The sequence below is a fragment of the Marmota flaviventris genome, chromosome 5, assembly GCF_047511675.1.
Source record: "Marmota flaviventris isolate mMarFla1 chromosome 5, mMarFla1.hap1, whole genome shotgun sequence".
NCBI lineage: Eukaryota > Metazoa > Chordata > Mammalia > Rodentia > Sciuridae > Marmota > Marmota flaviventris.
In genome coordinates, this window is record NC_092502.1 from 7,378,432 (window position 1) to 7,392,699 (window position 14,268).

The 14,268-nt window shown below is 36.8% G+C and overlaps 1 protein-coding gene across 1 annotated transcript in view; it reads right to left on the bottom strand.

Moving 5' to 3' along the window:
• The window catches only part of LOC114081255 (uncharacterized), a 143,556-nt gene that overhangs the window by 64,143 nt on the left and 65,145 nt on the right, over window positions 1-14,268 (bottom strand). Inside the window, exons 26-31 of the mRNA XM_071612787.1 lie at window positions 13,571-13,641; window positions 9,044-9,137; window positions 7,083-7,181; window positions 6,473-6,501; window positions 6,306-6,387; window positions 4,111-4,181 (exon numbers count right to left, since the gene is read on the bottom strand). Of these exons, the coding sequence (XP_071468888.1) occupies window positions 4,111-4,181; window positions 6,306-6,387; window positions 6,473-6,501; window positions 7,083-7,181; window positions 9,044-9,137; window positions 13,571-13,641 (446 nt within the window). The remainder of the gene's footprint in view (window positions 1-4,110; window positions 4,182-6,305; window positions 6,388-6,472; window positions 6,502-7,082; window positions 7,182-9,043; window positions 9,138-13,570; window positions 13,642-14,268) is intronic.

Below are 14,268 nucleotides of genomic sequence, written 5' to 3' on the forward strand. Positions count from 1 at the left end.
AAATGCTTTGAAACACTTTTAAGAATGGCACTTGGTGTTCCATAGCATTTTAAATTTGAATGGCCAATTTTTTATTCTGAAAGAATGATACTTGGTAAGATGAGAGTTTCAATTCTGTCACCTTGTGTAGGAATGATAAACTGTTGTACTTGCTTCATTTATTCATCAGAGACTTCGAAAACTTAATGCACTTCAGCAAAATATTTACCGAGTCAAAACTTATTTTAAAAAAGTAAAATATAGTGAGGAAATGTGTCTGTATGTAACATGAACATAACAGCACACACACTTGGGTAAAGTATGCAACACTTTCATTGGAGAAGAAACTAAGAGGTATTTCAAAAGAGAAAGGTGACTCCCATCTCTGAAAAGCTGACTATTTGCAGAGGTGGGAGTCATTTGAACTGGTGCATTGCTGCTTGAAGAAAAAGACAGGCTGTGGGAAATCACAGGAGTGACACAATGGAGAGCCTGTGACCAGATGAAACCAGAAATATGAGATACTCAAAGAGGAAATGCATTCGTGGAAGAAATAGTGTAAAGCCGCAGTAGGGAAAACTAGCTTGCTATGAGAGAGGAATATGCTGACTGGTGAGCTGAGGAGAATCTCACCCATCCAATTAGGAAATGGAGAAAAGCAAGAGATAGATGTTCTCAAAACCACAAACACAAGTTCATTATAAATACATAAAATACATCTAGCATTCAGGGAAATACCCTCCCAAACTCCATTGATATTTCAGCTCATGCCATCCAGAGAGGCATTCATCAAGACTTTAAATAATAAGTGCTGGAGAGGATGTGGGTAAAAATGTACAACCGTACACTGTGGGACTGAAAATCAGGACTTCCCATCTGAAAAGCAGTATGGAGAGTCATCAGAAGATAAGGAATATGAACATCCTGTGCCCAGGGTTCCCAATCCTTGTTCTTATACCCAATTTACAATGATTCTGTATACACATGAGACACTGGAACTTCAATGTTTACAGTGGTTTCTATCACAATTAGAAAGATATGAAATGAGCCCAGATGCACCTTAACACAAAAAATGGATAAATAAACACCTAGAAACTTGGCACTGAATTTGAGCAAACTAGTTTTTCATGATACACCATCATGTCAAAATGAGTCCTCATATAGCATATAAAAACACTGCCCTAAAAATTTCTAAAATATAAAACCTGTAACATCAAAATCCCTTAAGTTTATACAAGGATGATATTTTAAAGCAAACAAGTAGGAAACTTATTATTCTAAGGCCAAATAGAACCTTTTCAGCAAAGGAAAGACTTCATTTTCCCCGCAATGTCAAGGAATATTTGATGTAATCCAAACCTTCCAGGCAGAATCTGAGCGTGTGTTTAGGAGCCTCTCCACTCCTGTTACTTTATCGCGACTTTCTTTCTGGGATATCCTAAAAATATTACCCAGTTTTTTCCTAACTTTTCAAAGACTGAATTTGGCATAAAAATGTGGTTTGGAGGTACCCATAACCATAATCAAGGCGGGAGCAGGAGAGAAACCCAGACATAGAGCTGCTGAGAGAGCTGGCACCTGTAGTCTATGTTAAGAATAGTAGTTCATGGCACTGTCATGCATCATATGGTGCTTGCAGCTCTGTGACAGCAAGGGCCAAGGCTAAATCTGATAGACAAAGGGCAGCCTGCAGTACCATAAACATGAAATGAATACTAGGCATGGTCAACCCACTCTACTGAGAATAATTTAGAATACCTACACCCCTATTAACATTACACAGGCAGTCAAAGGCACCCTCTTAAGAATTACAATATTGCCCTGAGTACATGGGCTCTCAGTGGTGTCTCATCACGAAACACTGCATCCCTTACACTTCCATGATTCAGTCGCCAGGTATCCTCCCACAACTTTAGTTGGTTACTCATCATATGGGCTCAGGATAGTGAGTGACAGGCATGTGCTGAAAGCTCTCATCAGGAAGAGGTGTGTTGCTGCTGTGGACGTTCTGTAGAGTAGAGGTTCACAGCGGTACTGTCTCTTTCAAACTGGTGCTTTGGGAGTAATGAACGTGAGCAACAACTGCTAGTTGAGAATTCAAGGGACAGAAGATCCCATAAGTGCTGGGGCAAGATCAGGTAGAATGGTATTTTCACTGAGTTCTCAGAAGAAGTCACAGATTCTGAAACCAGACCATGTCTCCCATGCTCCAAGAGATTATAGGAAAAGGCCTCAGTGACTTGGAATCATGCACAGTACAAGACCACTGAGTTGGGCTGGGGATGTGGCTCAAGCGGTGCGCGCTCGCCTGGAATGCGTGCGGCCCCTGTTCGATCCTCAGCACCACATACAAACAAAGATGTTGTGTCCACCGAAAACTAACAAATAAATATTAAAAAAATTCTCCCTCTCTCTCTTGTCTCTCTCTCTCTTTCTCTCTCTCTCTCTCTCTCTCTCTCTCTCTCTCTCTCTCTCTCTCTTAAAAAAAAAGACCACTGTGTAAGAAATTCCATAATTGGGGTCTGCATTACAGATTAGTCCCCAGCCTTCATGGATTACTGGGTTTATCAGGCAATTTCTACATCCATAGACCCATCTCTCTGAGTACAAAATCAAATACTGAGAGTAATTTCCTTTGTAACTTTCAAAGTTCCCTCAGCATTATCTGGGAGGAGTTGGGGAGCAAGGAGCAGAGGAGATCCACTTGATCACACCAATGTCAGGGAAGGCCTTTTTGAGCTAGAGCAGATAAAGAAACTGATGGACAATATTTGCATCCTCCAAACCATAAAAAGCTTTAGCTTTCCAAAATTAGAAATCCTGGACAGAAGTGTCTCCATTTCAGTTATATTAGTTTAAGGGGATTGTGAAGATTTTCATGAGTTTGTTTGTGCCTTTTTTTTTTCACAATATATATGATTTTCTAAGATTTTTTTTTCAGTTTTCATTTTATTTCCTTTATTACATTTTTATTCTTATTTTATATTCTTTCCTATTGTCATTAATATTGAATTTCATCCTGATTTCCTCTTCAATCTCTGCTTACTATAACCACTTTCATTATCTGTTCTTTTTAAAATTTATCATGATAATTTTATTGTCACTAATCACTTTTTTCGAGTCTTACGAGTATTCTTATTTCCTTTGAACTTCGATTAATTATTAAGTATTATAGAAACCACATTAAATATACAGTTTGTTTATATGCATGTTTTGCTTTAAGCTATGATTGTTCCTAGAGGGTCATCTTTCTCCTTGATGAGATACTGGTGAGTAAATATTTTATGTTAAATATGTTCATTTGGGAATTTGATTCTGAACATGATGGCCTGACCCAAACACATCCCAAAGAAAAATCTGTACACTAAAAGCACACATACATAACAGCTGAACTAAAATGCTTGCAAATTCTCCTCCTAAAATATAGGGCATTATGATACCACAAAAATTTTGCAACTTCCCAGTAACTGCATCCAAGTTCTTTTTATTAATGTCCACTTCAGAGGTGGAATAAAAATGTTTAGTAATTTTCTTGATTTCTTGCATGAAAAGTAAAGGAACTAAAAGTTTTTGTTCGTACTCAAACAGGATTGATGGATACATCCTGAAAGGACCTGATTCTATAATAGGCTGTTTGGTTTCTCCTTTAAGTCTATTTCCTGCCTCAGCCTACATACTGGAGTGTGTAGGGAGACTGGAGTCTTTAATACCATCATGGATTACTGGTAATGGGAAACTAAAATTTTGAGCCTTTGGGAATGATGATCTTTAACATGAATGTGTTCACTGGCCATTTCAATTATATACTCTTCAACTTTCAACTGGATATTTCCGAGGCTTAGATTTAATCCTCATTACGTGAGGAGGTCACACAGAAGAAAATTGAAACAATACTCAAAAAAATCTCCCCACATTACTAAGATGAAGGTTACTTTTAAGCTTCTGTTTAAAATCATGTGATTTCTAAAGCTATTTTCATGTTCATGTTGTGTTACATTTTTAGACTTAAATATTAAATTATGACCTTGATTTCTAAGTATGTATTGTGTGATGTCATTTTGTTTGGCATAATCTTCCTTCCCATCAAAGAAGAGAAATAGACCATGAATTTAAATTGACACATTTACTTACCTGTCCATGGCTTTTATCCATGCCATCAACCCCCTCCTTCAATTCCTCTGATGACATATGGCAATGTGAATCTGGGGATAAATGCATAGATGTACTTTCTTAAACTACTTAAAAGAGTTAGACTGAGTGAAAATCTAGCCAACTAAAAACATAATTGTAATAATCATACAATTTGATTTTCATAATGATACGTTTTTAGGTAAGTTTAATTTTAGGTGAATGTTTATGCTGTTGGAAATTTTTGGATTCTTGTGTCAGCTTGGTGGCTGTACCCAGAGCCATGTGTATCCTTGGCAAGAACGCAAGTACTTACTTCAAATAAAAGGCCTTTATTTTTATTTATTTATTTATTTTTGAAGACAGAGTGTCTGAATATTCCCTGGCTCACTGGGAACCTGACATCAGCCTGCCTCAGTCTCTAACTAAGCTGAAATTACAGATGAGTCCCTCTTCACCCAGGGTGTATTGAGTGATTTAGCAGGGATTTTTACTAATCTAATGCTTCAACAAAACAAGAGTTCACCATATTCAATGCACATGATATCTCAAAGATTCAACCACTCAAAGAAAAATGATATTTTGAAGAAAAAAATGCTAAAATTACAATGGAAAGAAGACACTTCACACTGTTTACTATGTCTTTTTCCTAATAGTAATTTTTAATGAACCACTGCATGTAACTTTGGTGTCAACAAAAAAGTATGTGTATATACGATCACTGTGATACCTTTGACAGTGAACCACATATTCCTTTCCTTTCCTTTACCTGCATTTCTTCTGTTAGGATTCACTCTGTTTTTGGAAGCATTACTCATGGTGCCTATTATTCCTGACATAAACTGTTTTTGCTTCTCTGGCGTTAGCTATCTCAGATCTTGACCCGCAATTGTACTGAGTAAAAATCAGTTGGCCTGTAAGTTATTCATTCTCTGTCTAGTTCACTAGGTCCTGGACTACAGGAGATGTTCTTAAAACACACAGGTTTGAACACCCCATAATTGAGTGTCAGGTAAGTGCCTGAGGCAATAACACTTGGCGTGGATGGTGTCTTTTCTCGAGGTAGGGATGAACGGAGACTCGAGGAGTGAGGCCATCAGCCAGAGGCAGAGAATGGTGAAAATGTGGAAGGCTATAGCATGACATAGAGACAAGGGTTAAGGGGGACGGTATATGTCTGATGATACAGGGATTGGTGAAAACTGCCAGAAGATCATGCAGGTAGAAACGGGCTAAACATACAGTTAGGAAGAATTTGCATTGTGAAAGATGCCTCGAAATGTTGAGATGGTTGGACATACACAGAGCTAACACTTTCATCTAGGCCATGTATCCATATATAGCTGGAACTATCTCAAATCTGTGGGCACATGAGCTTGAGGGGCATGATCATGAATGGAGATGAATAAAGAAAATGCAAAAGTGCACTATGGGGTTGATGCAGGACTGAATGAAGGAATGTCTTCAAAAGGATCTGGGTTCTGTTTTTACCATACAGAGGTAACAGACAAACAACAAGTCAAAGAATAATGAGCAAAGACTCCATTGGGATGTGGAAGAATTTATGGATTGATTACTCTGAGATAAAATTTCAGGAAAGAGTGTTCACCAGCAAATGTTCACTTTAGAAGCAAGGGATAAACTAAAGTATATATGATCATTCCTTTTATTATTTCTTGCCTCAAACTGACCACAAGAGTTGTCAAAGTCAGTACCTAATTAGCATAAAAACAAGTTTGATGCATTTGGTTGATACACTAGATGTCAGGGTAGAGTGCACATTGTCTTTTAAATTAGATTTTCTTGTATTTCACAGACCGGCCTTGACATCTTGGCTTCAAGAAAAATACAAGTCCTCATCATCTCAGGATTCTGGATTTCAATCCTGCTCCCCTGGACCTACTTTTAAAATTGGGTTGGGAAGAAAAATCAGCCTCACAATCCAACTGACAAGTGTCATGACTCCGATTTGGGAAGTTTAATTGTAGAAACACCTAGGATATAGGTTATTTTAAAACATCTTTTCCTCATAGATTTACAGAAATATTTTGAAATGTGGATGCACCACCAACACAGACCTGATGGGGCAAATCCTCCCAACACATGGCACAAATGGATATATCAGGAGTGAAAAGTTTGCTATCATTTCCAAGGTTTAATCATAGGTAGTTTTATAGAAGTTGTACTGCAAAAGTTACCTGATTTCCGTTTTATTTTTTGCTTCCACCATTTTTGTTTTTTGAGAGCTGTATCTTTGCTTTTAATGGTAGGCTTCATGTGCTTGGAGACAAGATAATACGTAAATATTTTACAGTGCATACAGCATGCATTTAATAATATAACACAAACATAGAAGATGATTTACCTTGTATAAAGCATGTACGTCTTTAGATACTGAAAAGCAAATGAAATACATAATCAATAAAATCTGAACATAAAAAGAAAACACACTCATATTCCTACTAAGTGAGTACAGAGCTCAGTCCAATGATAACTATTTTTATTAGCATTGATAAAGATTACATTAGCTTTGGAGTTTTAAGTTTGGGGATTTTTGTTGATCACAAGACTGAAATGTTCTAAATGAATATTGACAATATATCTTTAGTAAATAAGTCTTGCAGTTGAGTTTCAAAAGGTAAGAACACCTTTGTGATCATTATAAATAATTCGGCAAGGGTACATATACAAATGTGAAGACGCAGAATGCTGGAGACCACAGAGATCTGTATTCAGAGAAAGAAAGACGAATACGGAGAATTTCAATGTCAAAGCTGAAGTAGTCAGATGGCAGCACATATGTCAAGTGACCTATGAATTGTTTAATCCATTTTATTATACCTAAGTATCCTGTACCTCAAGATCCAGGGCAAGGTATACTTTATTTCTTATCAGTTATTTTTTTTCTGAACTAATAGGATCAGATATATGCATTTAGAATAACAGCTAATATGAACATGATTGTTTTTTCATACCCATCTGGGACTGTGGCACATCTTCTAATCCTGCTTCCTCTGTTTTAGTGGATATCGGGTTACCCTTTTCACCCGTGTACGAAGATACAGGTCCTGCATCTTAAAAAATATGAGAAAGCATAAAGAATTTAGATATGGTCATCCACAGCAATCTGTGATCTGAAAGCAGGCAGAATTGACAGGACTCAAAAGACTGTCACATAAACACATTAGTAACACTCTTAGTATTTGAGGAATAAATTCCATAAGGAATTCTAGTTTAAAAATGAGTCTGCCATAACACATACAGTCATGATTTCACATATTTTTTTGAGTGTGCTGGCCGATCCAAAAATTAGTTATCAGAATTTAGCACAGGAGTGGAATGTATTCCTGTAGCACAAAGGGACATGGTTTCATTCCAAAGAACCAAAATAATAATAATAATAATGATAATAATAATAATAATAATAATCAAAAATAAAACTATCTTTGAAAAAAACAAATTTTCAAAAACACTTGGTCACTGATCTAAATCACTCTTAGGATGCCACACACATGGTGGGGCCTGGTGGGTGTGCAGGACAGATTTGTACAGCAGGTTGCCCTGATTTTTCCAGTCCCTACTTGTTTCAATCACCTGGGGACCAGGAATCATCCCACTTTTGGTTTGAAGGCAGGCACACTGAAAAATGCTGAATTGCATTTTATCATTTTCCCCTCTAAAATTTCCTTGCTGACTTCTTTATTTTCTTCCTCATTTTGCCTCTCTCCTAGTTTTTCATAAAACCCTCTAGAGCAGGAGACTATTTTATTTCCATTTTCTGTTTTTTTGTATGGGTTATTCAAACTCCTTCCTTCCTGGCAATGTAGCAATTTTATGTTAGAAATGTAATTTTTAAATTTTTGTCTTTTGTGTTATCCCCACTACCTAAGAAATATGCACATAATTATTGCAACATTTATTCTGGCAGTTGATCTTCTTCTATCTTGGTTTGTAGGGTCTACTAGCGTTTTTTTTTGTTTGTTTTGTCCCACAGGGACATTCTTTGCCTGGCTACAAAAAATGCTGTGGGCATACCAGGATCATTGCAATCACCTTAGAATCTATAGGAAATGTAGAAGGAAAGAACTTCTGAGTCACAATGAGCTTCTGATCATGGCCTCAACAGATGATTCATTATAGTTTGAGAGATCTAGTATAAATTTTGTTGGAATCCATTGCCTCTACCTTAACTAGAATGTAGCTCTGGGTTTCTCCCTAGGATGTTACCCTCAAATGAAAGTTCAGTCAAGCTATTATCTTTCCAAATTTAGTTTTAGATATCTGTGAATTTGGGGACCACTCTGTAACCATTTCTATTTCTTTCCACTTTCCTAATTGGTGTTTCTACCCTATACATTTTTTTGTACAGAGTAGCAACACATTTGGTGTCATTAGATTTTATACATGAAGAATCTTTTGTGATAAACAAACTTGACAATGTGGGAATTCCTTCTTCACTCCTCAATTTTATTCCATTCCAACTGTGACTAAGTCAGGAATGTTGGAAAATTTTTACTTTACACTTCATTCAGCTTTGGACCTGGAAACTCAAAAATGCTTCCCAAATTTTGAAAATGCTGCTCTTTCCCCCCCTCTTATGTAACTGAGGGTCCTTCCTTCCACTGAGTACAACTGCTACCTCTTCCTTCATTGACTCCCTGTAATTAATGCCTGTCTCAGTGTTCATATCCTCTTCTTCTCTTTCATTTCTATTTTACTTTGATTGAAGCATGTCTCAAAATGCAACTCATAATTCAGATTTTTTAGCAATATCCCCAGTTTAACCTGTGACAGAAACCTAATACAATATGACTCATTATATTTCTTTTTCCTTACTAGATAATACATACACTCTTGGAACAATTACAATATTTTAGTGCTCTTGCTTTAAAGCAATACGCTCACCAATGTCTTTTGCATTTTTTGTCATTCTTACCTTCTCCATGTTCGTTTGTTCTATTCTTTGCTTGTGTATAGGACCCAACAGATATACTGGAAGCACAAGCTTCTGTAGGTTGCTTACAGACACTCTGGGGAAAGTAATACCAATAATAAGTTGCATGAAGTTTTAATCATCACATATTACTTATCACCATATATATATTTGTGAAATCATCAGAATTAGAAATTAGATGAGTGCATTTTGAACAAGAATATATTGTACAAGTTTCACTGTCCTAGGCAGTTCAGATTAACTGAGCTCATATATCATTCTGGCTACTGATTGGATAAAGCCAAGATGAGGGACATAGGAACTGTGTTCCCTCCGAATATACACACTGACAAGCATATACCCCAAACAACTAGCATCAGTATATAATCAGTCAACTTTGCACTGCCCAGCAGTTCTAAAAATGCTTTGAAACACTTTTAAGAATGGCACTTGGTGTTCCATAGCATTTTAAATTTGAATGGCCAATTTTTTATTCTGAAAGAATGATACTTGGTAAGATGAGAGTTTCAATTCTGTCACCTTGTGTAGGAATGATAAACTGTTGTACTTGCTTCATTTATTCATCAGAGACTTCGAAAACTTAATGCACTTCAGCAAAATATTTACCGAGTCAAAACTTATTTTAAAAAAGTAAAATATAGTGAGGAAATGTGTCTGTATGTAACATGAACATAACAGCACACACACTTGGGTAAAGTATGCAACACTTTCATTGGAGAAGAAACTAAGAGGTATTTCAAAAGAGAAAGGTGACTCCCATCTCTGAAAAGCTGACTATTTGCAGAGGTGGGAGTCATTTGAACTGGTGCATTGCTGCTTGAAGAAAAAGACAGGCTGTGGGAAATCACAGGAGTGACACAATGGAGAGCCTGTGACCAGATGAAACCAGAAATATGAGATACTCAAAGAGGAAATGCATTCGTGGAAGAAATAGTGTAAAGCCGCAGTAGGGAAAACTAGCTTGCTATGAGAGAGGAATATGCTGACTGGTGAGCTGAGGAGAATCTCACCCATCCAATTAGGAAATGGAGAAAAGCAAGAGATAGATGTTCTCAAAACCACAAACACAAGTTCATTATAAATACATAAAATACATCTAGCATTCAGGGAAATACCCTCCCAAACTCCATTGATATTTCAGCTCATGCCATCCAGAGAGGCATTCATCAAGACTTTAAATAATAAGTGCTGGAGAGGATGTGGGTAAAAATGTACAACCGTACACTGTGGGACTGAAAATCAGGACTTCCCATCTGAAAAGCAGTATGGAGAGTCATCAGAAGATAAGGAATATGAACATCCTGTGCCCAGGGTTCCCAATCCTTGTTCTTATACCCAATTTACAATGATTCTGTATACACATGAGACACTGGAACTTCAATGTTTACAGTGGTTTCTATCACAATTAGAAAGATATGAAATGAGCCCAGATGCACCTTAACACAAAAAATGGATAAATAAACACCTAGAAACTTGGCACTGAATTTGAGCAAACTAGTTTTTCATGATACACCATCATGTCAAAATGAGTCCTCATATAGCATATAAAAACACTGCCCTAAAAATTTCTAAAATATAAAACCTGTAACATCAAAATCCCTTAAGTTTATACAAGGATGATATTTTAAAGCAAACAAGTAGGAAACTTATTATTCTAAGGCCAAATAGAACCTTTTCAGCAAAGGAAAGACTTCATTTTCCCCGCAATGTCAAGGAATATTTGATGTAATCCAAACCTTCCAGGCAGAATCTGAGCGTGTGTTTAGGAGCCTCTCCACTCCTGTTACTTTATCGCGACTTTCTTTCTGGGATATCCTAAAAATATTACCCAGTTTTTTCCTAACTTTTCAAAGACTGAATTTGGCATAAAAATGTGGTTTGGAGGTACCCATAACCATAATCAAGGCGGGAGCAGGAGAGAAACCCAGACATAGAGCTGCTGAGAGAGCTGGCACCTGTAGTCTATGTTAAGAATAGTAGTTCATGGCACTGTCATGCATCATATGGTGCTTGCAGCTCTGTGACAGCAAGGGCCAAGGCTAAATCTGATAGACAAAGGGCAGCCTGCAGTACCATAAACATGAAATGAATACTAGGCATGGTCAACCCACTCTACTGAGAATAATTTAGAATACCTACACCCCTATTAACATTACACAGGCAGTCAAAGGCACCCTCTTAAGAATTACAATATTGCCCTGAGTACATGGGCTCTCAGTGGTGTCTCATCACGAAACACTGCATCCCTTACACTTCCATGATTCAGTCGCCAGGTATCCTCCCACAACTTTAGTTGGTTACTCATCATATGGGCTCAGGATAGTGAGTGACAGGCATGTGCTGAAAGCTCTCATCAGGAAGAGGTGTGTTGCTGCTGTGGACGTTCTGTAGAGTAGAGGTTCACAGCGGTACTGTCTCTTTCAAACTGGTGCTTTGGGAGTAATGAACGTGAGCAACAACTGCTAGTTGAGAATTCAAGGGACAGAAGATCCCATAAGTGCTGGGGCAAGATCAGGTAGAATGGTATTTTCACTGAGTTCTCAGAAGAAGTCACAGATTCTGAAACCAGACCATGTCTCCCATGCTCCAAGAGATTATAGGAAAAGGCCTCAGTGACTTGGAATCATGCACAGTACAAGACCACTGAGTTGGGCTGGGGATGTGGCTCAAGCGGTGCGCGCTCGCCTGGAATGCGTGCGGCCCCTGTTCGATCCTCAGCACCACATACAAACAAAGATGTTGTGTCCACCGAAAACTAACAAATAAATATTAAAAAAATTCTCCCTCTCTCTCTTGTCTCTCTCTCTCTTTCTCTCTCTCTCTCTCTCTCTCTCTCTCTCTCTCTCTCTCTCTCTCTTAAAAAAAAAGACCACTGTGTAAGAAATTCCATAATTGGGGTCTGCATTACAGATTAGTCCCCAGCCTTCATGGATTACTGGGTTTATCAGGCAATTTCTACATCCATAGACCCATCTCTCTGAGTACAAAATCAAATACTGAGAGTAATTTCCTTTGTAACTTTCAAAGTTCCCTCAGCATTATCTGGGAGGAGTTGGGGAGCAAGGAGCAGAGGAGATCCACTTGATCACACCAATGTCAGGGAAGGCCTTTTTGAGCTAGAGCAGATAAAGAAACTGATGGACAATATTTGCATCCTCCAAACCATAAAAAGCTTTAGCTTTCCAAAATTAGAAATCCTGGACAGAAGTGTCTCCATTTCAGTTATATTAGTTTAAGGGGATTGTGAAGATTTTCATGAGTTTGTTTGTGCCTTTTTTTTTTTCACAATATATATGATTTTCTAAGATTTTTTTTTCAGTTTTCATTTTATTTCCTTTATTACATTTTTATTCTTATTTTATATTCTTTCCTATTGTCATTAATATTGAATTTCATCCTGATTTCCTCTTCAATCTCTGCTTACTATAACCACTTTCATTATCTGTTCTTTTTAAAATTTATCATGATAATTTTATTGTCACTAATCACTTTTTTCGAGTCTTACGAGTATTCTTATTTCCTTTGAACTTCGATTAATTATTAAGTATTATAGAAACCACATTAAATATACAGTTTGTTTATATGCATGTTTTGCTTTAAGCTATGATTGTTCCTAGAGGGTCATCTTTCTCCTTGATGAGATACTGGTGAGTAAATATTTTATGTTAAATATGTTCATTTGGGAATTTGATTCTGAACATGATGGCCTGACCCAAACACATCCCAAAGAAAAATCTGTACACTAAAAGCACACATACATAACAGCTGAACTAAAATGCTTGCAAATTCTCCTCCTAAAATATAGGGCATTATGATACCACAAAAATTTTGCAACTTCCCAGTAACTGCATCCAAGTTCTTTTTATTAATGTCCACTTCAGAGGTGGAATAAAAATGTTTAGTAATTTTCTTGATTTCTTGCATGAAAAGTAAAGGAACTAAAAGTTTTTGTTCGTACTCAAACAGGATTGATGGATACATCCTGAAAGGACCTGATTCTATAATAGGCTGTTTGGTTTCTCCTTTAAGTCTATTTCCTGCCTCAGCCTACATACTGGAGTGTGTAGGGAGACTGGAGTCTTTAATACCATCATGGATTACTGGTAATGGGAAACTAAAATTTTGAGCCTTTGGGAATGATGATCTTTAACATGAATGTGTTCACTGGCCATTTCAATTATATACTCTTCAACTTTCAACTGGATATTTCCGAGGCTTAGATTTAATCCTCATTACGTGAGGAGGTCACACAGAAGAAAATTGAAACAATACTCAAAAAAATCTCCCCACATTACTAAGATGAAGGTTACTTTTAAGCTTCTGTTTAAAATCATGTGATTTCTAAAGCTATTTTCATGTTCATGTTGTGTTACATTTTTAGACTTAAATATTAAATTATGACCTTGATTTCTAAGTATGTATTGTGTGATGTCATTTTGTTTGGCATAATCTTCCTTCCCATCAAAGAAGAGAAATAGACCATGAATTTAAATTGACACATTTACTTACCTGTCCATGGCTTTTATCCATGCCATCAACCCCCTCCTTCAATTCCTCTGATGACATATGGCAATGTGAATCTGGGGATAAATGCATAGATGTACTTTCTTAAACTACTTAAAAGAGTTAGACTGAGTGAAAATCTAGCCAACTAAAAACATAATTGTAATAATCATACAATTTGATTTTCATAATGATACGTTTTTAGGTAAGTTTAATTTTAGGTGAATGTTTATGCTGTTGGAAATTTTTGGATTCTTGTGTCAGCTTGGTGGCTGTACCCAGAGCCATGTGTATCCTTGGCAAGAACGCAAGTACTTACTTCAAATAAAAGGCCTTTATTTTTATTTATTTATTTATTTTTGAAGACAGAGTGTCTGAATATTCCCTGGCTCACTGGGAACCTGACATCAGCCTGCCTCAGTCTCTAACTAAGCTGAAATTACAGATGAGTCCCTCTTCACCCAGGGTGTATTGAGTGATTTAGCAGGGATTTTTACTAATCTAATGCTTCAACAAAACAAGAGTTCACCATATTCAATGCACATGATATCTCAAAGATTCAACCACTCAAAGAAAAATGATATTTTGAAGAAAAAAATGCTAAAATTACAATGGAAAGAAGACACTTCACACTGTTTACTATGTCTTTTTCCTAATAGTAATTTTTAATGAACCACTGCATGTAACTTTGGTGTCAACAAAAA